A 23,864-nucleotide genomic window follows, 5' to 3' on the forward strand; every position below is an offset into this window, starting at 1 on the left:
CAAATATGTTTCAACAACAAAACAAGTACTGAGTAAAGGGTCTAAATACTTTGGTAAATGTAATATTTCAGTTTTTTTTTATACATTTTCAAAAATATTAAAAACCTGTTTTTTCTTTGTCATTATGGGTGTTGTGTGTAGATTGATGAGGGGAAAAAACAAACTGTACAAATAATACATATGACATCAATATAAATGGTTTATTTTATATTACTCAGTACAGTAATGAGATCTGTGTGTAAAATATTTACATTTGAGTAATTTAGCAGATAGTCATATCTAGAGCAACTTACAGCAAGTATATTCATCTTAAGATTGCTAGGTGAGACAACCACATATCAGTCAAATATACAGGATACCAACTTCCCATTACAGCTAAACAATGGATATATAGTGTTTTGTAACAAAACACATTTTAATACATCTTAAACATAAGGACTAAAAAGTCTGAGAACAGTAATATTTGACAAATACGTGAAGGTACCCTTAAGCAATCATTTCTGATTGAATTAAAAAACACTAATGTGAAAGATACATAGCGTTTTGGAATGCAATTTTTCACATGTTTTCCCTCTGTCAGTCAAGTTTCAGTTTGAAAAGATTTGATTGCTAATTGATTATATGCTATATGTCCATATAAGGACATCCTGGATGCTGATCATCAGAATTGTAGCTGTGACGTAGTGATCTCTATCTAGTGGGCTCTGTGAGGGTGTCAGCGTCTAGTGACAATATAAGAGGCCTGTGTTTGATGTTGCAAGTCAGTCACATTTGAACCTTCTTCACCCCGAGACAGTATCAAGCCTGCTATTACTACAACTACTACTACTGTAAAGCCATGAAGACTCTTGCTCTCCTCTTCTCCTTTGCATTTGTGCTGGTCTTCACTGCGCCCACTAAGACACCTGATGAGATTCATCTACTGCAGAGGATCATGAAAGAGGCTAACAAGACGCTCAAGGAAGGCCCGGAGGTAAGAAGATTGTATTATTGTACTTTTCATATTTCATTGTATGTGGTGTTATGAAATGTTGCACTGCTCTATCTGATTAGAAGGTCTCTTGTTAAAAATGAAAAGGCGTCATGAAGATATTTAACTATTGTGACGTTTGGTCATCATTTCAGGCCCTTTTGAACCATCTAGTGCCAGCGGAATTCAATCAAGATCGCTGCAAGTTACACGGGGTAAGTTGCATCTATATTCTTGATGAAAACATGATCGACTGTGTGCAGGTTTCCACAGACACAGATTAAGCCTAGTCCTAGAGAACTAAAACTATGTTCAATGGAGATTCACCATTGAAAGTGCTCCTTAGTCCAAGAATAGGCTTTAATCTGTGTCCGTGAAATTGTCCCCTCATGTCCATCAGTGATAACTACTGTTAATTGATCGGTTAACTTACTCATGTCAACACTTGACGCAATCAGACACTTGTTAATGCTGACCACAAAGTTGACAAATGTATTTTAGAATTTTCTACAGGCTATTTTAGCCATTACAGTAACAGATTCATCATACAATAATCAATAATTATAATCTCAAATTCCAGCCTAAAGATTTCTGCATAGCGGAGACGATTCTGTCTAACATAAAAAAAACGCAGTACGGGACTTCAGACAACAACATAGAGACAATCAGCAGAGTGCTGGAGCAGTACAATAAGGTAAGGACTCATTCAGATTAATTAACTTGGTTGAGGGTGTACTCTACTATGGGTCGCACATCTAAAGTGGTATGATGACACAAACAGACTGGTACCCAGGCTAGGCGTATTCAGTGAAACATCCAAATTGTCGCAGATAGAAATGAACGAATAGAGATGTCTGTTCAACACTTCGTATTTATATGTTGTAACGTTGTTCCCACTTGAACAGAGCCCTGCTCTTGTCAATCAAACAGTAACAACTACTCTGACTTTTGGTCATAACAATTATGTGTAAAGAAATAAAAAATTAAATAAAAAGTAACTCAAAATGTATATGGCGGTGTTCCAGACATGGATGAAGCCTTTAGTCCTGGACTAAAAAGCACTTTCTTTAATGGAAATGCTCTTAATCTGGGTACATGAAACTGTCTTTGTCCTTGTCCAGAAAAACACCCCCATAATGCATTACTATTTGATTCATCCACAAAATAGTGTTTCTTAACACAGGATGTATTGAACAACATGCACCATGAGCCTTGTGGAAGTAGTTAGGGTTCTAAGGTAGTCTTCTGGGTTCTTTAGTCTATGGTTCTAAGTGGAATGTTCCGTTTTCTCCCCAGCTTCACCCTTCCAACTGCTCTATGAAGAAGAATGGAGACGAGGAACAGCTCCGCGCTCTCCTGATGAACCTCTACAACTGTGCCCAAGCCATCTATTCCCGTCCCCACTCTGTCACTCATCACAAAACGACCCCAACACTTTGAGGGGACTGAGGGGAACTCTGTCGACCGTGCATAGTCCAATAACACAAATTATTATTTATTGAATTGTATTTAAATGTACTATGACATTTATTTTTGTACTATTTATGAATAAATTAACTCATTGGTAAAAACTTAATTTTTTAAATAAATGTGGTTTATTGTTTAAGTGTTGATACTACTACAACAAAGATTTTCTAGATTTGACCTATTCCTGACTCTAGCCTCAAACTACATTTTATAATGTGGAATCACTGAAATGTCTGGCAGTCTCCACTCTAAAGCACTGGTAAAACACAATCATTAACATTATACTGTATCGTGTGTGGAACAAGTCAACTTCGTGGCAGTGCCATGGCGTTATAGCATCAACCAATCATTATTTTATAAAGCCCTTTTTACATCAGCAGTTGTCAAAGCGCTCTACAGATACCCAACCTAAAACCCCAGAGAACAAGCAATGCAGAAGCACAGTGACTAGGAAAAACTCCCTAGAAGGCAGGAAGAAACTTAGCATGATTCCAATCTTAAAACATGCTACACACGGCAACCAGACAAATCACACGGCAACCAGACAAATCACACGGCAACCAGACAAATCAAATCAAGAGACTGAAATAAACAAAAAGAGGGATGTTGAAAAAGGAACAAGAAAGAGCAGATTAAACATGTCCAATAATTTAATAAATTATTAAGAGATACAGGGGGGCTCAGTAGATGTAAACATTTGACATACAAGTATAATACAAAATAAAGACACTTTGCTTCCACTACAATGCACCATAAACGATGACATGAGAAGGAAGAAATAAAAGCATAATAAGTGAGTTAAGTGTTTAATGGGTGAATGGTACTACTATATAGACGGGTTAGCTGACAACGTCATGAAAATGACACGCACGTAGATAAGGCAGAAGTTCGTGTGGCGTTGTGATTCTGAACGGTCAGACCGCTAGCAACAATGACAAGAAGCTGCCATGTGGGGAATCGTATGAGGCTGGTTTCAGCTGGCTGCATCTTCCTATTAATAACATGCTGTTGAGACTGATGCCACGTCTTGGCTGACATTTGCTATCTAACCAACAACAAGCGCTCATTGTGCAAATCTATTTATGTTTTCAAAGAACATTTGGAGACTAAATATAGTTTGCCCTATAGTTGCTGACACGTCGGTATTGTTGCTAAACAACCAGCCCGTCTATAGAAGCGGTATGTCATGCACCTCCTACCATTCAGACATAAAGGAGGAAACTAAGTTTAAAGTACATTTTAGACTTCCATTGGTGTGATCCTTGAAATAAGGGGAATTATGACCTGTGGTATAGATATTAATTATTTATAGAACTGTTTTTGATTTTGACTATGTTGAAGGGTATCAGATGTATCCTAATGATGTCCTGCCATTAGAAGTGGTGGCATCTTCATCTCATATGACAGAAGACTGTTGTTGTCATCGTTGTCTTGGCAGATGACGACGTGGTCACATGGCTTGTGCTCAGCATCGACTCATCTCTTTATGTCCCGAATGGCACCCTATTCCCCTTTAAGTGCACTACTTTTGACCAGAGCCCCATGGGACACCGTATGAGCCGTAGTCAAAAGTAAGTGCCCTAAAAAAGGGAAATAGAGTGCCATTTGGGATGAAATCAAGTGTGTTGCCACCTGAACTGTGCTCAATGGCTACATTAAGACTCAACGTTAAGCCGATTATCCCTCAACACGTCTCCGTTTATTACAACACAAGGTACCTTCGACTTGGCCATTAACCCCCAGTTTAAAGGGAAAGGCCCAAATCCTACAGTACAGTGGCGGCTCCCTCCTGGAGACCAATAAACCAACGTCTGACCTCCATTCACATGTAGAACCTTACTATACAGTGTATTAAGATAACATACGTTGAAATGACGACGTTCAACAATAAAGACCTTCAGGCTGGACTCTTGACTGACTGCTGTTGTTGTTGACTCTAAGGTATAGTAGTGGAGATGAATTGCAGTACATGGGGCTCCAGCCCTGATTGGCTCTCTTCCTGTCTCTCTCACTGCAGCAGGGATTCCATCACAGCCTCGGGCTTCGATGATCTTTTCCTGTCAGGAAATAAGAGGACAGCATTAACAAATTGCACCCTTTTCCCTATATAGTGCACTACTTTTGACCTGGGCCCATAGAGAATAGGGTGACACTGGGGACACAGATGAGATGATCATGGGGATAATATTCACTGAGTATACGAAACATTAACAACACCTGCTGTTTACATGACAGACTGACCAGGGGCATCCAGCTGAAAGCTATGATCCTTATTGATGTCACTTGTTAAATCCACTTCAATCAGAGTAGATGAAGGGGAGGAGACAGGTTAAAGCTATGATCCTTATTGATGTCACTTGTTAAATCCACTTCAATCCGTGTAGATGAAGGGGAGGAGACGGGTTAAAGCTATGATCACTTATTGATGTCACTTGTTAAATCCACTTCAATCAGAGTAGATGAAGGGGGAGGAGCTATGACTTATTGATGGTTAAAGCTATGATCACTTATTGTCATGTTAAATCCACTTCAATCAGAGTAGATGAAGGGGAGGAACAGGTTAAAGCTATGATCACTTATTGATGTCACTTGTTAAATCCACTTCAATCAATCAGCTATGATCACTTATTGATGTCACTTGTTAAATCCACTTCAATCAGAGTAGATGAAGGGGAGGAGACAGGTTAAAGCTATGATCACTTATTGATGTCACTTGTTAAATCCACTTCAATCAGATGTAGATGAAGGGGAGGAGACGGGTTAAAGCTATGATCACTTATTGATGTCACTTGTTAAATCCACTTCAATCAGAGTAGATGAAGGGGAGGAGACAGGTTAAAGCTATGATCACTTATTGATGTCACTTGTTAAATCCACTTCAATCAGAGTAGATGAAGGGGAGGAGACAGGTTAAAGCTATGATCACTTATTGATGTCACTTGTTAAATCCACTTCAATCAGAGTAGATGAAGGGGAGGAGACAGGTTAAAGCTATGATCACTTATTGATGTCACTTGTTAAATCCACTTCAATCAGAGTAGATAAAGGGGAGGAGACAGGTTAAAGCTCAACATGAGGAATGTGTGTCTAAACGCTGGTTTATACACTCAGTGTATATATTTCTAGAGTTCTAGGGAAGTGACATTAAGGTTGACCAGAAAGCAGCAAATATCTGATAATAACAACGTGTAGTATTTCTCAGAAGTGCAGAACGCTGTGATAACATTTTACCCTGGGACGTAACACCTGACAAAGTGATACATTATAGTAAACCATTACTTCAGATAGACTTTATAGTATTCTCTATAATCTGACATTTATTCAGAAATGATATATTACTATTGTTGTTATTTTAATCATGTACCGACAGCAGCTGGGAGACAAGCGGTGGTGGTGGTTTACCTTCGTCCAGTCTTGGACCTACTACTCTTGGAGGTCCTGGGCCTCTCCAGCTTCATCAGTGACTGTCTCATACTCTCCTCTGTGTAGGCCAAGTACACATGAGACAGGTCCACCTCAAACGGCTGGGGGGGAGAGGAAGAGAGGAAGGAAGGAAGGAGAGGGATAGGTGGAGGAGAGGGACAGAGGAAGGAGAGGGCAGGTGGTGGAGAGGGATAGAGGAAGGAGAGGGACAGGTGGAGGAGAGGGACAGAGGAGGGGGAGAGAGGAAGGAGAGGGATAGAGGAAGGAGAGGGATAGAGGAAGGAGAGGGACAGGTGGAGGAGAGGGACAGAGGAGGGGGATAGAGGAAGGAGAGGGATAGAGGAAGGAGAGGGACAGGTGGAGGAGAGGGACAGAGGGAGGAGAGGGACAGGCGGAGGAGAGGGATAGAGGAAGGAGAGGGATAGAGGAAGGCGAGGGATAGAGGAAGGAGAGGGACAGGCGGAGGAGAGGGATAGAGGAAGGAGAGGGATAGAGGAAGGAGAGGGATAGAGGAAGGAGAGGGATAGAGGAAGGAGAGGGACAGGCGGAGGAGAGGGATAGAGGAAGGAGAGGGACAGGGGAGGAGAGGGATAGAGGAAGGAGAGGGATAGAGGAAGGAGAGGGACAGGCGGAGGAGAGGGATAGACAGAGGAGAGGGATAGAGGAAGGAGAGGGATAGAGGAAGGAGAGGGACAGGCGGAGGAGAGGGATAGAGGAAGAAGAGGGACAGGCGGAGGAGAGGGATAGAGGAAGGAGAGGGACAGGTGGAGGAGAGGGATAGAGGAAGGAGAGGGACAGGCGGAGGAGAGGGATAGAGGAAGGAGAGGGACAGGCGGAGGAGAGGGATAGAGGAAGGAGAGGGACAGGCGGAGGAGAGGGATAGAGGAAGGAGAGGGACAGGCGGAGGAGAGGGATAGAGGAAGGAGAGGGACAGGCGGAGGAGAGGGATAGAGGAAGGAGAGGGACAGGCGGAGGAGAGGGACAGGCGGAGGAGAGGGATAGAAGGAGGAGAGGGATAGAGGAAGGAGAGGGATAGAGGAAGGAGAGGGATAGAGGAAGGAGAGGGATAGAAGGAGGAGAGGGATAGAGGGAGGAGAGGGATAGAGGAAGGAGAGGGATAGAGGAAGGAGAGGGATAGAAGGAGGAGAGGGATAGAGGGAGGAGAGGGACAGGCGGAGGAGAGGGATAGAGGAAGGAGAGGGATAGAAGGAGGAGAGGGATAGAGGAAGGAGAGGGACAGAAGGAGGAGAGGGATAGAGGGAGGAGAGGGACAGGCGGAGGAGAGGGATAGAGGAAGGAGAGGGACAGAGGGAGGAGAGGGATAGAGGAAGGAGAGGGATAGAGGAAGGAGAGGGACAGGCGGAGGAGAGGGATAGAGGAAGGAGAGGGATAGGTGGAGGAGAAAGAGAATGTGAGGGTAGAATAATATTATCCAGATCCACCATGCTGTGTTTGTCTTGTATTGTAGGCGTGAACTAAGAACTCACATCTTTGTCTTTCTTGTCCGGCACGGGGGTCTGTTTTCTCATGTTGTTACCAGTGTAAGCTACACATTTCTGAGGACCAACAAGTAACCATGGAAACAATGTCATAAGCATGAAGCAATCACACCAACGTTGCTCTGTACAGTCTATGTTAATAAAGAAACTCCCCTTAGCCTAACTATTCTCAGGTTAAATATTTCACTGTGGCTGATTGCAGAACTCACCAGCTGCCATTCCCCAATGTCCTCATTCCAGTGTACGTAATTCTCAATCATCTCCTGCACCAGACAGGAAGAAGCAGGAAACATATTAGCATCAGTGCTAACTAAATACTCGCTCACACAAGTATAAATGGACGGATGGACACACGCGTTCTCAAACACACACCTACACACCCACCTGGTATTCCTGTGGGATGAAGTTGTCTATGATGAGCATCTGCAGTCGTAGCTCTCTGCTGAGGTGGCGGATATTCTCCAGCAGGCCCTCGATCTCCCGGTGATGTTCCTGCTGCAGGTCGGCCATCTGACAACACAACAACAACCTCTCAACAACCACACAACAACCACTGAACCAATGTTATGTTAACGTTCTGCTGCAGGTCGGCCATCTGACAACACAACAACAACCTCTCAACAACCACACAACAACCACTGAACCAATGTTATGTTAACGTTCTGCTGCAGGTCGGCCATCTGACAACACAACAACAATATCTGAATGAACCCAGAACCAATGCTGTGTTAATGAAGTCATGAATCAATGCTGTGTTAATGAAGTCATGAATCAATGCTGTGTTAATGAAGTCATGAATCAATGCTGTGTTAATGAAGTCATGAATCAATGCTGTGTTAATGAAGTCATGAATCAACGCGGTGTGTTAATGTTCTGCTCTTGCTGCAGGTCATCAACAACACAATAAGTCCCCAAGACCTGTGTTTGAACCCACTTGGGATGCATGCTATTCACTATATAGTGCACTAGTTTTCACCAGAGCCCTGTGGGACTTGGACATTCTTACCTCTGACTTGGCAGCCATCAGCATGGTCCAGACTTTCTTCAGCTTCTTGGTCTTCCCCTGAGCCTCCTCCTGCAGACTGGTGTACTTCTCCTCAATGTCCAGACGCTCCGCCTGCAAAAAAGACAGGGAGTTTGGTATTTCATTTATTTCATCATTAACGGAAAACCTCAACACTTTTGAACCTCATTAATTATCTCATTAATAGATCCTGGTATGGTACTGGAGATAATGAATCTGATGTTAAAAAGTTGTAAAGTGTCCCTTTAACACAGTAGACTGCTCCAGACGGGGACAACAGTAGACTGCTCCAGACGGGGTCAACAGTAGACTGCTCCAGACGGGGTCAACAGTAGACTGCTCCAGACGGGGTCAACAGCAGACTGCTCCAGACGGGGTCAACAGCAGACTGCTCCAGACGGGGTCAACAGCAGACTGCTCCAGACGGGGACAACAGCAGACTGCTCCAGACGGGGACAACAGCAGACTGCTCCAGACGGGGACAACAGTAGACTACTCCAGACGGGGACAACAGTAGACTACTCCAGACGGGGACAACAGTAGACTACTCCAGACGGGGTCAATAGTACATGCAGGAAAACAATAATGCCTGAAGGCTTTCCCGCCCTTTGTGGGTTTTCTCTGGCAACAAGATTGAGTCAACAATGGCTGTCTCAAATGATACCCTATATAGGGCACACCTTCTGACCACTCGCTCATTTCAGCAGAACATTCAACAGATTTCCTCATGGAATCAAAGAGTAAATTGACGAGTGTTCGTGAAGAAGGAAACTGATGATGTCATAAAATAAACGTCTGATGTCATAAACTCTATATCAGGCAATACGCTTCAGGGATTAAATCAAGACTACTGATCCTTCAGTATTGGTCTGTTATTGTCAGTTTGCAACATGTATTATGTTGACAGTTTACATTGTCATTTTCAGACTGAGAAAAGCAAAGCAGGCAGCTCATCTGAACTAGCAAGGTGCTGACTGGTGTGACTTTAAAGCAGAGGTGTTCAAACTTCTTCAACACGGACCCCATTTTTTCCCACCAGAAATTCTGGTGACCCCCACCTCACCCAAAAGTCTGAGGACAACATTCAAATAGGTAAATGGTTTTCACATCAACAAATAATGTTAAAATCATTCAATTAAGAGAACCAATGTATACATTTACAATATTTATAATTATCTTGCACAAAAACATTTGTATATTGTCCCATAAAAGAATGTTTGGCCCTCTGTCCAGTCTCTCTCAGCCTATTGCAGACAGTCGGAGCACTGATGGAGGGATTGTGTGTTCCTGGTGTAACTCAGGCAGTTGTTGTTGCCATCCTGTACTTGTACCGCAGGTGTGATGTTCGGATGTACCGATCCTGTGCAGGTGTTGTTTACATGGTCTGCCACTGCAAGGACAATCAGCTGTCCGTCCTGTCTCCCTGTAGCGCTGTCGTAGGCGTCTCACAGTCCTCATGCCTCCTTGCAGCATGTAAAGGCACGTTCACGAAGAGGAGCAGGGACCCTGGGCATCTTTCTTTTGGTGTTTTTCAGAGTCAGTAGAAAGGCCTCTTTAGTGTCCTAAGTTTTCATAACTGTGACCTTAATTGAATACCGTCTAAGCTGTTAGTGTCTTAAAGCCCGTTCCACAGGTGCATGTTCATTAATCTTTTTTTTCTGAGTTTACATTAAATGACTCATTTCGGTACCCAATATGCTGGGAATGACGATGATGCCATATCCTTTTCCTGTCAGTGCCCTCATACCAAAATATAACATCTCCACTTATCACTGATCAACATCCCCTCTCCACTCAGACAGACAGAGGAAGTTAGGTGGTAAGCATTTTGAAGCAGAAATGACTGGCATGCTGTCAGAGTTAACCACTGAGGCATATATGCATTACAGCTCTTCGGTTGGCTGAACTAAGACTCAGCCTGGTTACCACCCCCCTTTCAATGTAGATGCTCTATTTCAATGTGTGCTATAACTCCTCTTCCTCCAGTTCTCTGCCACGCTGCTTTGAGTTGATAGTCCTACATCCATATTGAGATGTACAGTGTTTTCAGAAAGTATTCACACCCCTTGACTTGTTGTTGTTGTGTTACAGCCTGAATTTCAAAAGACATCATTCCACTTTGACATTATTGGGTTTTGTGTGTAGACCAGTGACACAAAATGTGAAAGTCATCCATTTTTAAATTCAGGCGGTAACACAACAACATGTGGAATAAGCCAAGCGGCTGGGAACACTTTCTGAAAGTAATAGATTGTGATACAGTGTGTAAGATGGTATACCTCCTTCTCCTCTAGCTCCCTGCGGAGCTGCTCAGCCCTCCTGCGTCTCTCCTCTAGCTCATTGTTAGACTCCTGCAGTAGTTTCTCCTGCTCCTCAGCCTTGGCCAGGAGGTCCACCCCTCCTACTATCACCTTCTTCTCCAGGGCTGACAGCTTCTCCAGCAGCAGGTGATGCTCCTGCCTGGGGGAAGGAGGTTAGAGGTCAGTAGATCAGAAAATATCTTCAGTAGGCTAGGTGGAGTTTCTGGAATATTTCTTAAACCCTTCCAGGATGTCTCAAATCTACAAGAGGGCATCCGAAAGTATCTAGGAGTAGGGGGGCAAGCATATTTTAAAGCAGTAGATTATTCTTCAACCATGATTTCTGGAAAACTTGGGAATTTAGGGAATGTTTGTAACCCCAGACTCACTGCGCTTTGAGGAGATCCTTCTCTCTCTTCTCCAGTTCTGCCCTGGCCTTGTTCCTCTCCTCCTCCTCCATGTCCAGCTTGGCTTCTAGCTCCTTCCTCTCCTCCTCGATCTTCGCCTGCATCTCCACCATCTTGTCAGGAGAAACCTTCTTCTTCTTCCCTTTAATAATAATAATAATAATAATAATAATAATAATAATAATAGTGATGATCATTTATTTGACTTATAGAGCCATTCCTGAAGTCCACAGCCATCATGGACGTTTCAGACGTACATGTTGTATTGTTCAGATCCTCCCTACCACCTCAACCCACCCACTAAGGCGAGGGGGAAGTTTTCCCCTAGGTACAGAATGCAGACGTAGGATCAGCTTCCCATCGCCCAATCCCTAACCTTCACCGTTAGAACATGCAAAACTGATCTAAGATCTGCATCTAGGGGAACATCAACCCAGTCTGATTCGTAGGTTTGCTTAAACAGCACCAGTCTGGTCCCAGATCTGTTTGTGTCATCTTGCCAACTCCTATGGTCATTGTCACACCTTGCACAAACAGATCTGGGACCAGGCTAAGACAGCACATCATATTACAATGGTCAATTAGTCAAATATTAGATGTGACACACATATAGTCTCTCTCTCTCCAAGGTGTTAGATAGTAGCTACAGTCTTCTACAGAGCAGTAAAAACTACATCGGCTGTATGATTCAGCTCCTTGATGTACAGACTGCTGTCTCTTCTTTCTGCAGATACTATCCATTAGATTACGAGCAGGAAGTTAAAAGGTGCTTTTAAAGATATCTGGGCGTGTCTCAAATGGGACCCTAAATCCCTAAATAGTGCACTATGCCCTATGGGCCCTGGTAAAAAAAAGTAGTGCTCTACATAGGGAATAGGGTGCCATTTGGGAACAGCTTCTAGACAGAGTGCAGGCCTCAGGCCTATTCACAAGGCACTCTCTCTCAGAGATATAGACATGGAGACAGTAAGTGATGTAGAAGACCATGACAAAGTGGCAGTACAGTAATATAGAGAGAGAACCTTAAATCATACTGACTGACTGACTGACTGACTGAACCATAGATTTAATTCTGTTGCCGTTTTTTGTTAGCGTTAAAGCTAGTTAGTCAAGTCAATTAAATTCTAGCAATTCGATAATTAAATTAAATTCTATAGTTCACTGAAATAAATTGCAAATATAACCTGGTCCCAGATCTGTCTGACAACCAGGGTAAAGAAGTTGCCTGTGCACATACAGATCTAGAACCAGACTAGAGACATTGGATGTGTCCTAAACAGCACCCAATTACCTATTTTGTGTCCTACTTTTGACCAGAGTCCTCTATGTAGGGAATAAGGTGTAGTGTGGAACAGTCTTCTAGACTCCTCAGAGAGGAGGCACAGACAAACAGACAGACCAAGAGAGAAATAGGAAACAGAGAAACAGAAAGACAGACAAACAGACCAAGTGAGAAATAGGACACAGGACACAGAGAAACAGAAAGACAGACAGACAAACAGACCAAGTGAGAAATAGGACACAGAGAAACAGAAAGACAGACAGACAGACAGACAAACAGACCAAGATAGAAATAGGACACAGAGAAAAACAGATAAAAAGAGAGTATGAGAAACAGTTGAAGTCGGAAGTTTACATACACTTAGGATGGAGTCATTAAAACTAGTTTTTCAACCACTCCACACATTTCTTGTTAACAAACTAAAGTTTTGGGAAGTCGGTTAGGACATCTACTTTGTGCATGACACAAGTCATTTTTCCAACAATTGTTTGTTTACAGGCTTATAATTCACAATTCCAGTGGGTGGTCAGAAGTTACCATAGACTAAGTTTACTGTGCCTTTAAATAGCATGGAAAATTCATTCCAGAAAATGATGGTCATGGTTTCAGAAGCTTCTGATAAGCTAATTGACATCATTTGAGTCAATTGGAGGTGTACCTGTGGATGTATAAAGCCTACATTTAAACTCAGTGCCTCTTTGCTTGACATCATGGGAAAATCTAAAGAAATTAGCCAAGACCTCAGGAAAAAAAATTTGTAGACCTCCACAAGGTTCATCCTTGGAAGCAATATCCAAACGCCTGAAGGTACCACGTCCATCTGTACGAACAATAGTGGGTAAGTATAAACCCCATGGGACCACACAGCCGTCATACAGCTCAGGAAGTGTTCTGTCCCCTAGAGATGAACGTACTTCGGTGTGAAAAGTGCAAATCAATCCCAGAACAACAGCGAAGGACCTTGTGAAGATGCTGGAAGAAACAGATACAAAAGTATCTACATCCACAGTAAAAACGAGTCCTATATCGACATCACCTGAAAGGCCACTTAGCAAGGAAGAAGCCACTGCTCCAAAACCGCTATCAAAAAGCCAGACTACAGTTTGCAACTGCACATGGGGACAAAGATCATACTTTTTGGAGAAATGTCCTCTGGTCTGATGAAACAAAAATAGAACTGTTTGGCCATAATGACCATGTTTGTGTTTGGAGGAAAAAAGGGGAGGCTTGCAAGCCGAAGAACACCATTCCAACCGTGAAGCACGGTGGTGGCAGCATCATGTCGTGGGGGTGCTTTGCTGCAGGAGGGACTGGTGCACTTTACAAAATAGATGGCATCATGACGCAGGAAAATGATGTGGATATATTGAAGCAACATCTGAAGACATCAGTCAGGAAGTTAAAACTTGGTCGCAGATGGGTCTTCCAAATGGACAATGACCCCAAGCATACTTCCAAAGTTGTGGCAAAATGGCTTAAGTACAACAAAGGTATTGGAGTGGCCATCACGAAGCCCTGACCTCAATCCAATAGAACATTTGCGGGCAGATGTTACACCAGCTCTGTCAGGAGGAATGGGCCAAAATTCATCCTACTTATTGTGGGAAGCTTGTGGAAGGCTACCCGAAACGTTTGACCCAAGTTAAACAATTTAAAGGCAATGCTACTAATTGAGTGCATGTAAACTTCTGAACCACTGGGAATGTGATGAAAGAAATAAAAGCTGAAATAAATAATTCTCTCGACTATTATTCTGACATTTCACATTCTTAAAATAAAATGGTGATCCTAACTGACCTAAGACAGTGAATTTTTTACTAGGATTAAATGTCAGGAATTGTGAAAAACTGAGTTTAAATGTATTTGGCTAAGGTGTATGTAAACTTCCGACTTCAACTGTTTATATAAGACCGGTAGGGCAGGCAGGGCAGGCAGGCAGGCAGGTAGGTAGGTAGGGGAGGTTAACATTAGGAGGGTCCTGAGAGAACTCCAGTCAATACTTTGAGGAGTTAGCCACAGCACCCACAGATCAGGGACAGTTTGTAGGTCTTGGTCTATCAGGCTCCTCAGAGTTGGGAGTGCTGATCTAGGATCAGGCCCCCTTGTCCATAAAATCATTATGATATAGGCCTAAAAGGCAAAACAGACCCTAGATCAGCACTCTCAACTCAGAGATGCTTTGTGAATACAGTCCCTGGACCATATTAACTAGCAGTTGGTGGTAGGGTTGGTAGTGCAGACAGCAAGCTGCTCCCACTCACTAGTCTGAGCCTTGGGTTTCTCCTCAGTGGTCTGTGCCTCTATAGAGGAGTCTGAGCTACTGATGCTGCTGCCACTGCCTGCAACACAGAGTAGAGTAGACACTCAACAGGGACACGTCAAACACAGAGAGAGATGGAGAGAGGAGGGGTGATGGAAGGATGGGGAGAGGGAGGAAGAGAGAAGATAAGGAGAGAGAAAGAGAGGCTCCAAGGACACGCCGACCACAGAGAGAGAGTGAGAGATGGAGAGTGAGCGAGATGGGGGCAAATGGGGACATTGAGAAAGCACAATAAACCTGGAGAGCAACCAGCCTACAAGCCAATCCTATACAGTTGATATAACCAGCTACATTAAGCAGTGCATGGAGAACGGACACACTAGGGCTGGGCGATATATAAAATTAATTTAAATGTATGTTTTAGTGCGATGTTCCAAATGCCTGTATTGCAAGAATCGAGGTAAAATGTTTGATAAAATCCATTACAGTCAAATGTAGAAACTGGGTCCACAACTACCCTGCTATCTAGATGTGTGAAGGTTGATGTATAAACATGATCCATCATGTATGACCTTCCTGGGAGTGTGTCAAATTAAAATGTTGTATTACCATATCATTTTTGTATGTTCTCTATAGTTATGTACTTTAAAATGTATCAATTGACCAATTCGGCACATTTGGGTAGACTTGATAGAAAATATTGTGCAGTATTGCAATGTTTCACTGGATCAATCGGAAACTTTGCACACACTGCTGTCATCTAGTGGCCAAAATCTAAATTGTGCCTAGAGTCCTACATCATATTATGGCCTTTCTCTTGGATTTCAAAGCTGATGGAACCAACAAAAATATACAGAAAAAGTATGTTTTTTTTGTTTGTATTATCTTTTACCAGATATAATGTGTTATATTCTCCTACATTAATTTAAAATTTCCACAAACTTTAAAGTGTTTCCTTTCAAATGGTACCAAGAATATGTATATCCTTGCTTCAGGTCCTGAGCTACAGGCAGTTAGATTTGGGTATGTCATTTTAGGCAAATTCTTAGGCAAATACACTCAGGAAACTGTTGAATGTGAAAAACACAGCAGTGTTGCAGTTCTCAAACCGGTGCGCCTGGCACCTAATATCAAACCCCATTGTCTTGCCTATTCACCCTCTGAATGGCACACATACACCATCCATGTCTCAATTGTCTGAAGGCATAAAAACATTTCTTTAACCCGTCTCCTCTCCTTCATCGAAGTGGATTTAACAAGTGACATCAATAAGGATCATAGCTTTCACCTGGATTCACCTGGTCAGTCTGTCATGGAAAGAACATGTGTCCTCAGTGTATCTGGTGAAAGAAATATGATTTTTTTGGCCATATCGCCCAGCCCTAACACACACACACACACACTAATGTAATGTACAGTGCAGCACCATAGTATCCAACATCTAATTTAAAGCGAACAGCACAAAGGTTATACACAGAGCCCAGTGTTTCCTGATCAGGTCACATGACCAAGAAAAACTGTCAAGACACCAGTGTATTAAAGCCTATCAGGAGGTCCCAATAAATATACAAATAATTTGAGAATGGCGTGTGAATGATCATTCTGACTTGAACAGTGCCTTCAGAAAGTATTTAAACTGCTCAACTTTTTCACATTTTGTTGTTGTTACAGCCTGAATTAGTAAGTGGTCTAAATTGAGATTATTTTTTGTGTCACTGACGAACATACAATGCCCCATAATGTCAAAGTGGAATTATAATTAAAGTGAAAAGGAAATGCTGAAATGTCGTGTGTCATAGTATTCAACCCATTTGTTATGATAAGCCTAAATAAGTTCAGTAGTAAATATTTGCTTAACAAGTCACATAATAAGTTATATGGACTCACTCTGGTTGTAATAATATCGTTTAACATGATGTTTTAATGGCGACCAGATCTCTGTACCCCACACATACAATTATCTGGAAGGTTCCTCAGTCCAGCAGTGAATTTCAAATACAGATTGAACCACAAAGACCAGGGAGGTTTTCCAATGCCTCGCAAAGAAAGAAGGGCACCTATTGGTAGATGGGTAAAAATAAAGAAGCAGACATTGACTATCCCTTTGAACATGGTGAAGTTATTAATTACAATGTGGATGGTGTATCAATACACCCAGTCATTACAAAGATACAAGCGTCCTTCCTAACTCAGTTGCCGGAGAGGAAGGAAACCTAGGTCTTCCTAGGTTTTGGCCTTTCTAGGGAGTTTTTCCTAGCCACCGTGCTTTTACACCTGCATTGTTTGCTGTTTGGGGTTTTAGGCTGGGTTTCTGTACAGCACTTTGAGATATCAGCTGATGTACGAAGGGCTATATAAATAAATTTGATTTGATTTGATTTGAAACCGCTCAGGGATTTCACCATGAGGCCAATGGTGACTTTAAAACAGTTAGTTTAATGGCTGTGATAGGAGAAAACTGAGGATGGATCAACAACATTGTAGATACTCCATAATATTAACCTCTTTGACAGAGTAAAAAGGTAGCATGTACAGAATAAAAAAATATTCCAAAACATGCATCATGTTTGCAACAAGAGAGTAAAATAATACTGCAAAACATTTGGTAAAGCAATTCACTTTTTGTCCTAAATACAAAGTGTTTTGTTTGGGGCAAATCCAATACAACACATTACTGAGTACCAATCTCCATATTTTCAGGCATAGTGCTGGCTGCATCATGTTATGGGTATGCTTGTTATCATTAAGAACTGGGGAGTTTTTCAGGATAATAAATCAACGGAATAGAGTTAAGCACAGGCAAAATCATAGATGAAAACCTGGTTGTCTGCTTTCCACCAGACACTGGGAGATGAATTCACCTTCCAGCAGGACAATAACCTAAAACACAAGGCCAAATCTACACTGGAGTTGCTTTCCAAGAAGACAGTGGCCAAGTAACAGTTTTGACTTAAATCTGCTTGAAAATCGATGGCAAGACTTGAAAATGGTTGTCTAGCAATGATCGACTTCAAAATTGACAGGTGTGGAAAGCTCTTAGAGGCTTAACCAGAAAAACTCACAGCTGTAATCACTGTCAAAAGGTCTAATATGTATTGACTCAGGGGTGTGAATATTTACGTAAATGAGATATTTCTGTATTTAATTTTCTATAAATTTGCAAGAAATTCTAAAAAACATGTTTTCACTGTCATTATGGGGTAGTGTGTGTAGATGGGCGAGAGAAAAACATACACTTAATTCATTTTGAATTCAGGCTGTAACAACAACAAAATGTGGAATAAGTCAAGGGGTATGAATACCTTCTGAAGACGCCGTAGACGTGTACAGTTTCACATTTTCTTATCTTTTCCACCTTTTGCCTAATCTAAAAAGCCTTGGGGAACTTCCTAGCTCAGACTACCGAAACCAGTTTAGAGTTTATTAAGCCAGAGTACACACAGAGGCCATGGCTCTCTCTCTCTCTCTACATGGCTTCTGGGTACTTTCAGAGCGATTTCCTTCACATGGAGGATGCTGACTCATTTTAGTCATCAGGAAATAAGCCCACACTAATAATCATGTCTAACATCTGACTGACAACTCGTTCACATGAAGGCGGACAAACCTTTGATGATAGCGTCAACAATAAAAGGCTAAGATGATTGTGTGTGCAAGAATTCATGCATCAGTTTTTCCCCCCCGTTGTATTAGAGTGCATCTTCCTAATGCAGGGCTGGGAGCAGAGTTGCCATAAATAGACCCAACTCTTCTCTGAAACATATTTTCTTTGTATATTAAAGTTTTAAAAAGCATCAGGGGACATGGGGACTGGGGAGCAGTCCTCTGCTACATCTCAAATTGCATCCTATTCCCTATATTAGGGGACAACATTTTAGTACACGTCACAGAAGCCTAGTGACCTTCACAGAAGCCTAGTGACCTTCACAGAAGCCTAGTGACCTTCACAGAAGCCTAGTGACCTTCATAAGGAGCCAACAACGTCCTGTTGGGAGAGAGGAAGAAGGGGGCCCCTTTACCTCTCCGTTTCCTTCGTCCCTCTCCTCCTTCTCTTCCCTCGTCATCTCCTTCATCCATCTCTTCTGATCCACTGCCCTCCGACCCGGAGATCTCTTCCCCTGGAACAGCAGAACAGAAAACAATTTAGTTACAAACTCTCCTTAAACCCTTAGCGCAGGTTAACTCTCCTTAAACCCTTAGCGCAGGTTAACTCTCCTTAAACCCTTAGCGCAGGTTAACTCTCCTTAAACCCTTAGCGCAGGTTAACTCTCCTTAAACCCTTAGCGCAGGTTAACTCTCCTTAAACCATTAGCGCAGGTTAACTCTCCTTAAACCATTAGCGCAGGTTAACTCTCCTTAAACCCTCAGCGCAGGTTTACTAGAAATAGATTAAGACTAGTCTTGGACTAAAACGATTCTCCATGAAGCATACTTTTCAGTCTAAGACTAGGAAACGGGAAATCAGCCCAAAAAGTCTTTGGATCCAATCCTAACTAGAACACAGAAGTGTGTTTGTCATTTTACAACTCCTGTCCCAAATGAAGACAGCATCAATAGAGGACCACTAACTGACCTTCTTGGAGTTTCTTCTTAAGGTCTTCGATCTCCTTCTGGAACTGCCGTAGCAGGGCATCCTTGGGGTCTTCATTGATCCGGGCTTTGTTCTTGATGTTCTTGGCCCGGTTGGCGTAACGCAGCGTGCTGATGGTCTCGTCGTAGTTGTAGTCCGCTGGGCCGATGTTCGCACACTGACCGTGGAGAAGGTTTATGACAATACGATATTATGATTGAATAAAATCAGACCTTTTATGAAAGAACAGCAAGGAACGAGAGCTTGGTAGACTTAATCATAATAAATGAAATATTTGTATAAATGTATTTGTTAATAGTTTTCAAAATTGGGTGCCAGTTGGCATTTGTGTCACTTAATCTGATCTACCCCCACGTAATAAGACAGATAAATAACTAACAAAATACACAAAATGCAACAATTTCAACAAGTTAAAGTTCATAAGGAAATGAGTCAATTTAAATAAATGAGAACTTGATCTATGGATTTCACATGACTGGGCCTTGGGTGAGCCTGGGAGGACGTAGGGCCGGGCCAACCACTTGGTAGCCAGGCCCATCCACTGGGGAGCCAGGCCAATCAGAATGAGTTTTTCCCTCATAAAAGGGCTTTATTACAGACAGAAATACAGTTTCATCAGCTGTCCGGGTGGCTGGTCTCAGACGATCCCGCAGGTGAAGAAGCCAGATGGCGTGGATACAAGTGGTCTGCTGTCGTCAGGCCGGTTGGACGTACTGACAAATTTATCTAAAACTACATTGGAGGGGACTTATGGTAGTTAAATTAACATTAAATTCTCTGGCAACAGCTCTGGTGGACATTCCTGCAGTCAGCATGCCAATTGCACCCTCCCTCAAAACTTGAAAAATCTGTGGTGTTGAGTGACTAAATTGCACATTTTAGATTTGCCTTTTATTAACCCGAGCACAAGGTGCACATATGTAATGATCATGCTGTTTAATCAGCTTCTTGATATGCCACACCTGTCAGGTGGATGGATTATCTCGTCAAAGGAGAAATGCTCACTAACAGGGATGTAAACAAATGTATGCACAAAATCTGAGAGAAATCAGCTTTTTTGTGCATATGGAACATTTCTGGGATCAATATTTCAGCTCATGAAACCAACACTTTACATGTTGCGTTTACATGTTTGTACCCCTACATATGTAAATATAGTATTGGAACTGACCCTGTATATAACATGCTTACTTATTTACTGTTTTATTCTACTGTTACATTGTTAGTGATTACTGCAAATGTTGGGTTTTGAGTTTTACAAGAAAAGGCTTTGTTCTTGATGCACTTGAATGAGTCATTGGCACCAATTAGTGTGGTAGCAACACTGAACTAGAATGAGTAGAACGGGCCGCCACAACCACGTCAATGATGTAGAAGGGGAGTACTGGGGTGCGTCACCTGAGTGGGTTGATTCACTGACGTGGTCATCCTGTTTGGGTTGGCGCCTCCCCTTGGGTTGTGCCATGGCGGAGATCTTTGTGGGCTATACACAGCCTTGTCTCAGGATGGTAAGTTGGTGGTTGAAGATATCCCTCTAGTGGTGTGGGGGCTGTGCTTTGGCAAAGTGGGTGGGGTTATATCCTTCCTGTTTGGCCCTGTCCGGGGGTGTCCTCTGATGGTGCCACAGTGTCTCCTGACCCCTCCTGTTTCAGCCTCCAGTATTTATGCTGCAGTAGTTTATGTGTTGGGGGGCTAGGGTCAGTTTGTTATATCTGGAGTACTTCTCCTGTCCTATTCGGTGTCCTGTGTGAATTTAAGTGTGCTTTCTCTAATTCTCTCTTTTCTCTCTCTCGGAGGACCTGAGCCCTAGGACCATGCCCCAGGACTACCTGACATGATGACTCCTCGCTGTCCCCAGTCCACCTGGCCGTGCTGCTGCTCCAGTTTCAACTGTTCTGCCTTATTATTATTCGACCATGCTGGTCATTTATGAACATTTGAACATCTTGGCCATGTTCTGTTATAATCTCCACCCGGCACAGTCAGAAGAGGACTGGCCACCCCACATAGCCTGGTTCCTCTCTAGGTTTCTTCCTAGGTTTTGGCCTTTCTAGGGAGTTTGTCCTAGCCACCGTGCTTCTACACCTGCATTGCTTGCTGTTTGGGGTTTTAGGCTGGGTTTCTGTACAGCACTTTGAGATATCAGCTGATGTACGAAGGGCTATATAAATACATTTGATTTGATACTGGCAGCCATTTTGTGTGTACCCATAGCATTAAAGCAGCAGGAAATAAAAGCAGGAAGTTTTGTTAGTTACCATCATGGTCTTGGAGTTTCCCCCCAGTGAGTCCTGCAGCAGGCGGGTGAGTTTGGAGTTCCTGTAGGGGACGTGGGTGCTCTTCCCGTCCACCAGGGCTGAGATGACGTTACCCAGCGTGGACAGAGACAGGTTGATCTTAGTGGCCTCTTTCAGCCGCTGGCCAGTCGCTCCTGTCTTCCCCTGGCGCTCAGAACCCTGGGGGGGAGAGAGAAAGAGAGAGAACAGTGTGTGGGGGGGGGGGGTTAACTGATGATTATATATTTTCTGTCTGTTTGCCATGTGTGGGCCACATGCCTTAAAGCCACAGAAACATTTCCATTCCACAATAACATGTTGAATCTGAGAAGAACTCGCTCAACAGGGCTTACTGACTTCAGCTTGCAGCCTTTAAACATTGATAATTGGAAGAAAAAAAAAAAACATAAAAATCCTAAATAGGAATTAAAATTATAATTCCCATTGCAGAGACTAAGAAAACAGAGAAATGTATGACGGTAATCTATACAGATTTGGTTCTTAAATCTCAAAAAACAGATACCAAGTTACCAAAATGTGCTTACTCCTTCAAAGCATCAAGTTCACTCTCTGGGAGATTCAATCGGTTTGATATCTGTTGAGGTAAATTATATCTTTATTCTATTTCACAGTAAACGTTGATGTGACTTCCTTACCGCCAGATCCACTAAGTGGAGTTTTCCCATGCGTACGTGCTGGTCCCCATCCACACCCTTCTCGCTGCACTCGATGGTGATGGTGAAGATGGCATGAGAGCGAGAGCTGTGTTCATTCATGTTGGTGGAGCCAACCGAGCCTGGGTGGGATAAAGCATAACACATTCAGAAACAGAAAACTCAAGACTGTATTTTTCTTGGTTCACTTCATAATAACTTGGTTACACATCATAGTAACTTCCATGAGTGTGATAGTAACCTGTATTTAACCAGGACAATTTGTATTTATTTATTTCACCTTTATTTAACCAGGTATGCTAGTTGAGAACAATTTCTCATTTGCAACTGCGACCTGACCAAGATAAAGCAAAGCAGTTCGACACATACAACAACAGTTACACATGGAATAAACAAACCATACAGTCAATAAGACAGTAGAAAAAAAGAAAACAAAAAGTCTATACAGTGAGTGCAAATGAGGTGAGATAAGAGAGTTAAGGCAATAAATAGGCCATGGTGGTGAAGTAATTACTACTTGCACATTCATCTTCTGCACATCTACCATTCCAGTGTTTAATCGCTATATTGTGATACTGGGGTGCAAAGGAGCAAGATAAATAAATATATAAATACTGTATGGGGATGAGGTAGGTAGATAGCCCATCTATGTACAGGTGCAGTGATCTGTGAGCTGCTCTGACAGCTGGTGCTTAAAGCTAGTGAGGGAGATATGAGTCTCCAGCTTCAGTGATTTTTGCAGTTTGTTCCAGTCATGGGCAGCAGAGAACTGGAAGGAAAGACGGCCGAAGGAGGAATTGGCTTTGGGGGTGACCAGTGAGATATACCTGCTGGAGCACGTGCTGCTGTGATGACCAGTGAGCTGAGATAAGGCGGGGCTATACCTAGCAGAGACTTGTAGATAACCTGTAGCCAGTGGGTTTTGCGACGAGTATGAAGCGAGGGCCAACCAACGAGAGCGTACAGGTCGCAGTGGTGGGTGATGTATGGGGCTTTGGTGACAAAACGGATGGCACTGTGATAGACTGCATCCAATTTGTTGAGTAGAGTGTTGGATGGTCAGTTTTACAAGGGTATGTTTGGCAGCATGACTGAAGGATGCTTTGTTGCGATATAGGAAGCCAATTCTAGATTTCATTTTGGATTAAATGCTTAATGTGAGTCTGGAAGGAGAGTTTACAGTCTAAACAGACACCCAGGTATTTGTAGTTGTCCATGTATTCTAAATCAGAGGTGTCCAGAGTAGTGATGCTGGACGGGCGGGCAGTGATCGATTGAATAGCATGCATTTAGTTTTACTTGCATTTAAGAGCAGTTGGAGGCCATGGAAGGGGAGTTGTATGGCATTGAAGCTCGTCTGGAGGTTAGTTAACACAGTGTCCAAAGAAGGGCCAGAAGTATACAGAATGGTGTCGTCTGCGTAGAGGTGGATCAGAGAACCTTGAGCGTGGCTGAGGTGCACCCATGACCAGCTCTGAAACCAGATTGCATAGCGGAGAAGGTATGGTGGGATTCGAAATGGTTGGTAATCTGTTTGTTAACTTGGCTTTCTAAGACCTTAGAAAGACAGGGTAGGATAGATCTGTAGCAGTTTGGGTCTAGAGTGTCTCCCCCTTTGAAAAGGGGGATGACTGCGGCAGCTTTCCAATCTTTGAGAATCTCGAGACGATACGAAAGAGAGGTTGAACAGG

The 23,864-nt window shown here is 42.8% G+C and overlaps 2 protein-coding genes across 3 annotated transcripts in view; one reads left to right on the forward strand and one right to left on the reverse strand.

Moving 5' to 3' along the window:
* The first annotated feature begins 423 nt into the window (after positions 1-423).
* LOC127928852 (uncharacterized) lies at positions 424-2,546 on the forward strand. The gene is made up of 4 exons (XM_052516380.1): positions 424-973; positions 1,126-1,185; positions 1,551-1,664; positions 2,267-2,546. Exons 1-4 carry the CDS (start codon positions 839-841, stop codon positions 2,408-2,410), a joined length of 453 nt encoding a protein of 150 aa, XP_052372340.1. The 5' UTR covers positions 424-838; the 3' UTR covers positions 2,411-2,546.
* Positions 2,547-3,069: 523 nt separating this feature from the next.
* LOC118375034 (kinesin-like protein KIF3A) overlaps positions 3,070-23,864 on the reverse strand; it is a 28,564-nt gene continuing 7,769 nt past the window's right edge. Inside the window, exons 6-18 of one of the 2 annotated variants that reach the window (XM_052516218.1) lie at positions 22,156-22,295; positions 21,482-21,679; positions 19,206-19,380; positions 18,652-18,750; positions 14,634-14,711; positions 11,073-11,232; positions 10,663-10,843; positions 8,366-8,476; positions 7,744-7,869; positions 7,569-7,622; positions 7,348-7,416; positions 5,840-5,961; positions 3,070-4,494 (exon numbers count right to left, since the gene is read on the reverse strand). In XM_052516218.1, coding sequence (XP_052372178.1) covers positions 4,446-4,494; positions 5,840-5,961; positions 7,348-7,416; positions 7,569-7,622; positions 7,744-7,869; positions 8,366-8,476; positions 10,663-10,843; positions 11,073-11,232; positions 14,634-14,711; positions 18,652-18,750; positions 19,206-19,380; positions 21,482-21,679; positions 22,156-22,295 — 1,562 coding nt within the window. In that variant the 3' untranslated portion in view covers positions 3,070-4,445. The remainder of the gene's footprint in view (positions 4,495-5,839; positions 5,962-7,347; positions 7,417-7,568; positions 7,623-7,743; positions 7,870-8,365; positions 8,477-10,662; positions 10,844-11,072; positions 11,233-14,633; positions 14,712-18,651; positions 18,751-19,205; positions 19,381-21,481; positions 21,680-22,155; positions 22,296-23,864) is intronic. The other variant, XM_052516229.1, reaches the window with a different exon arrangement.

The sequence above is a fragment of the Oncorhynchus keta genome, chromosome 4 (assembly GCF_023373465.1).
Source record: "Oncorhynchus keta strain PuntledgeMale-10-30-2019 chromosome 4, Oket_V2, whole genome shotgun sequence".
NCBI lineage: Eukaryota > Metazoa > Chordata > Actinopteri > Salmoniformes > Salmonidae > Oncorhynchus > Oncorhynchus keta.

What these genes read in the sequence shown, in the direction of transcription:
- LOC127928852 (XM_052516380.1), top strand. Translation starts at nt 839, where the DNA reads ATGAAGACTCTTGCTCTCCTCTTCTCCTTTGCATTTGTGCTGGTCTTC. An exon ending in CGCTCAAGGAAGGCCCGGAG is followed by an intron (nt 974 to 1,125) that starts GTAAGAAGATTG and finishes TCATCATTTCAG; the next exon opens with GCCCTTTTGAACCATCTAGT. An exon ending in ATCGCTGCAAGTTACACGGG is followed by an intron (nt 1,186 to 1,550) that starts GTAAGTTGCATC and finishes CTCAAATTCCAG; the next exon opens with CCTAAAGATTTCTGCATAGC.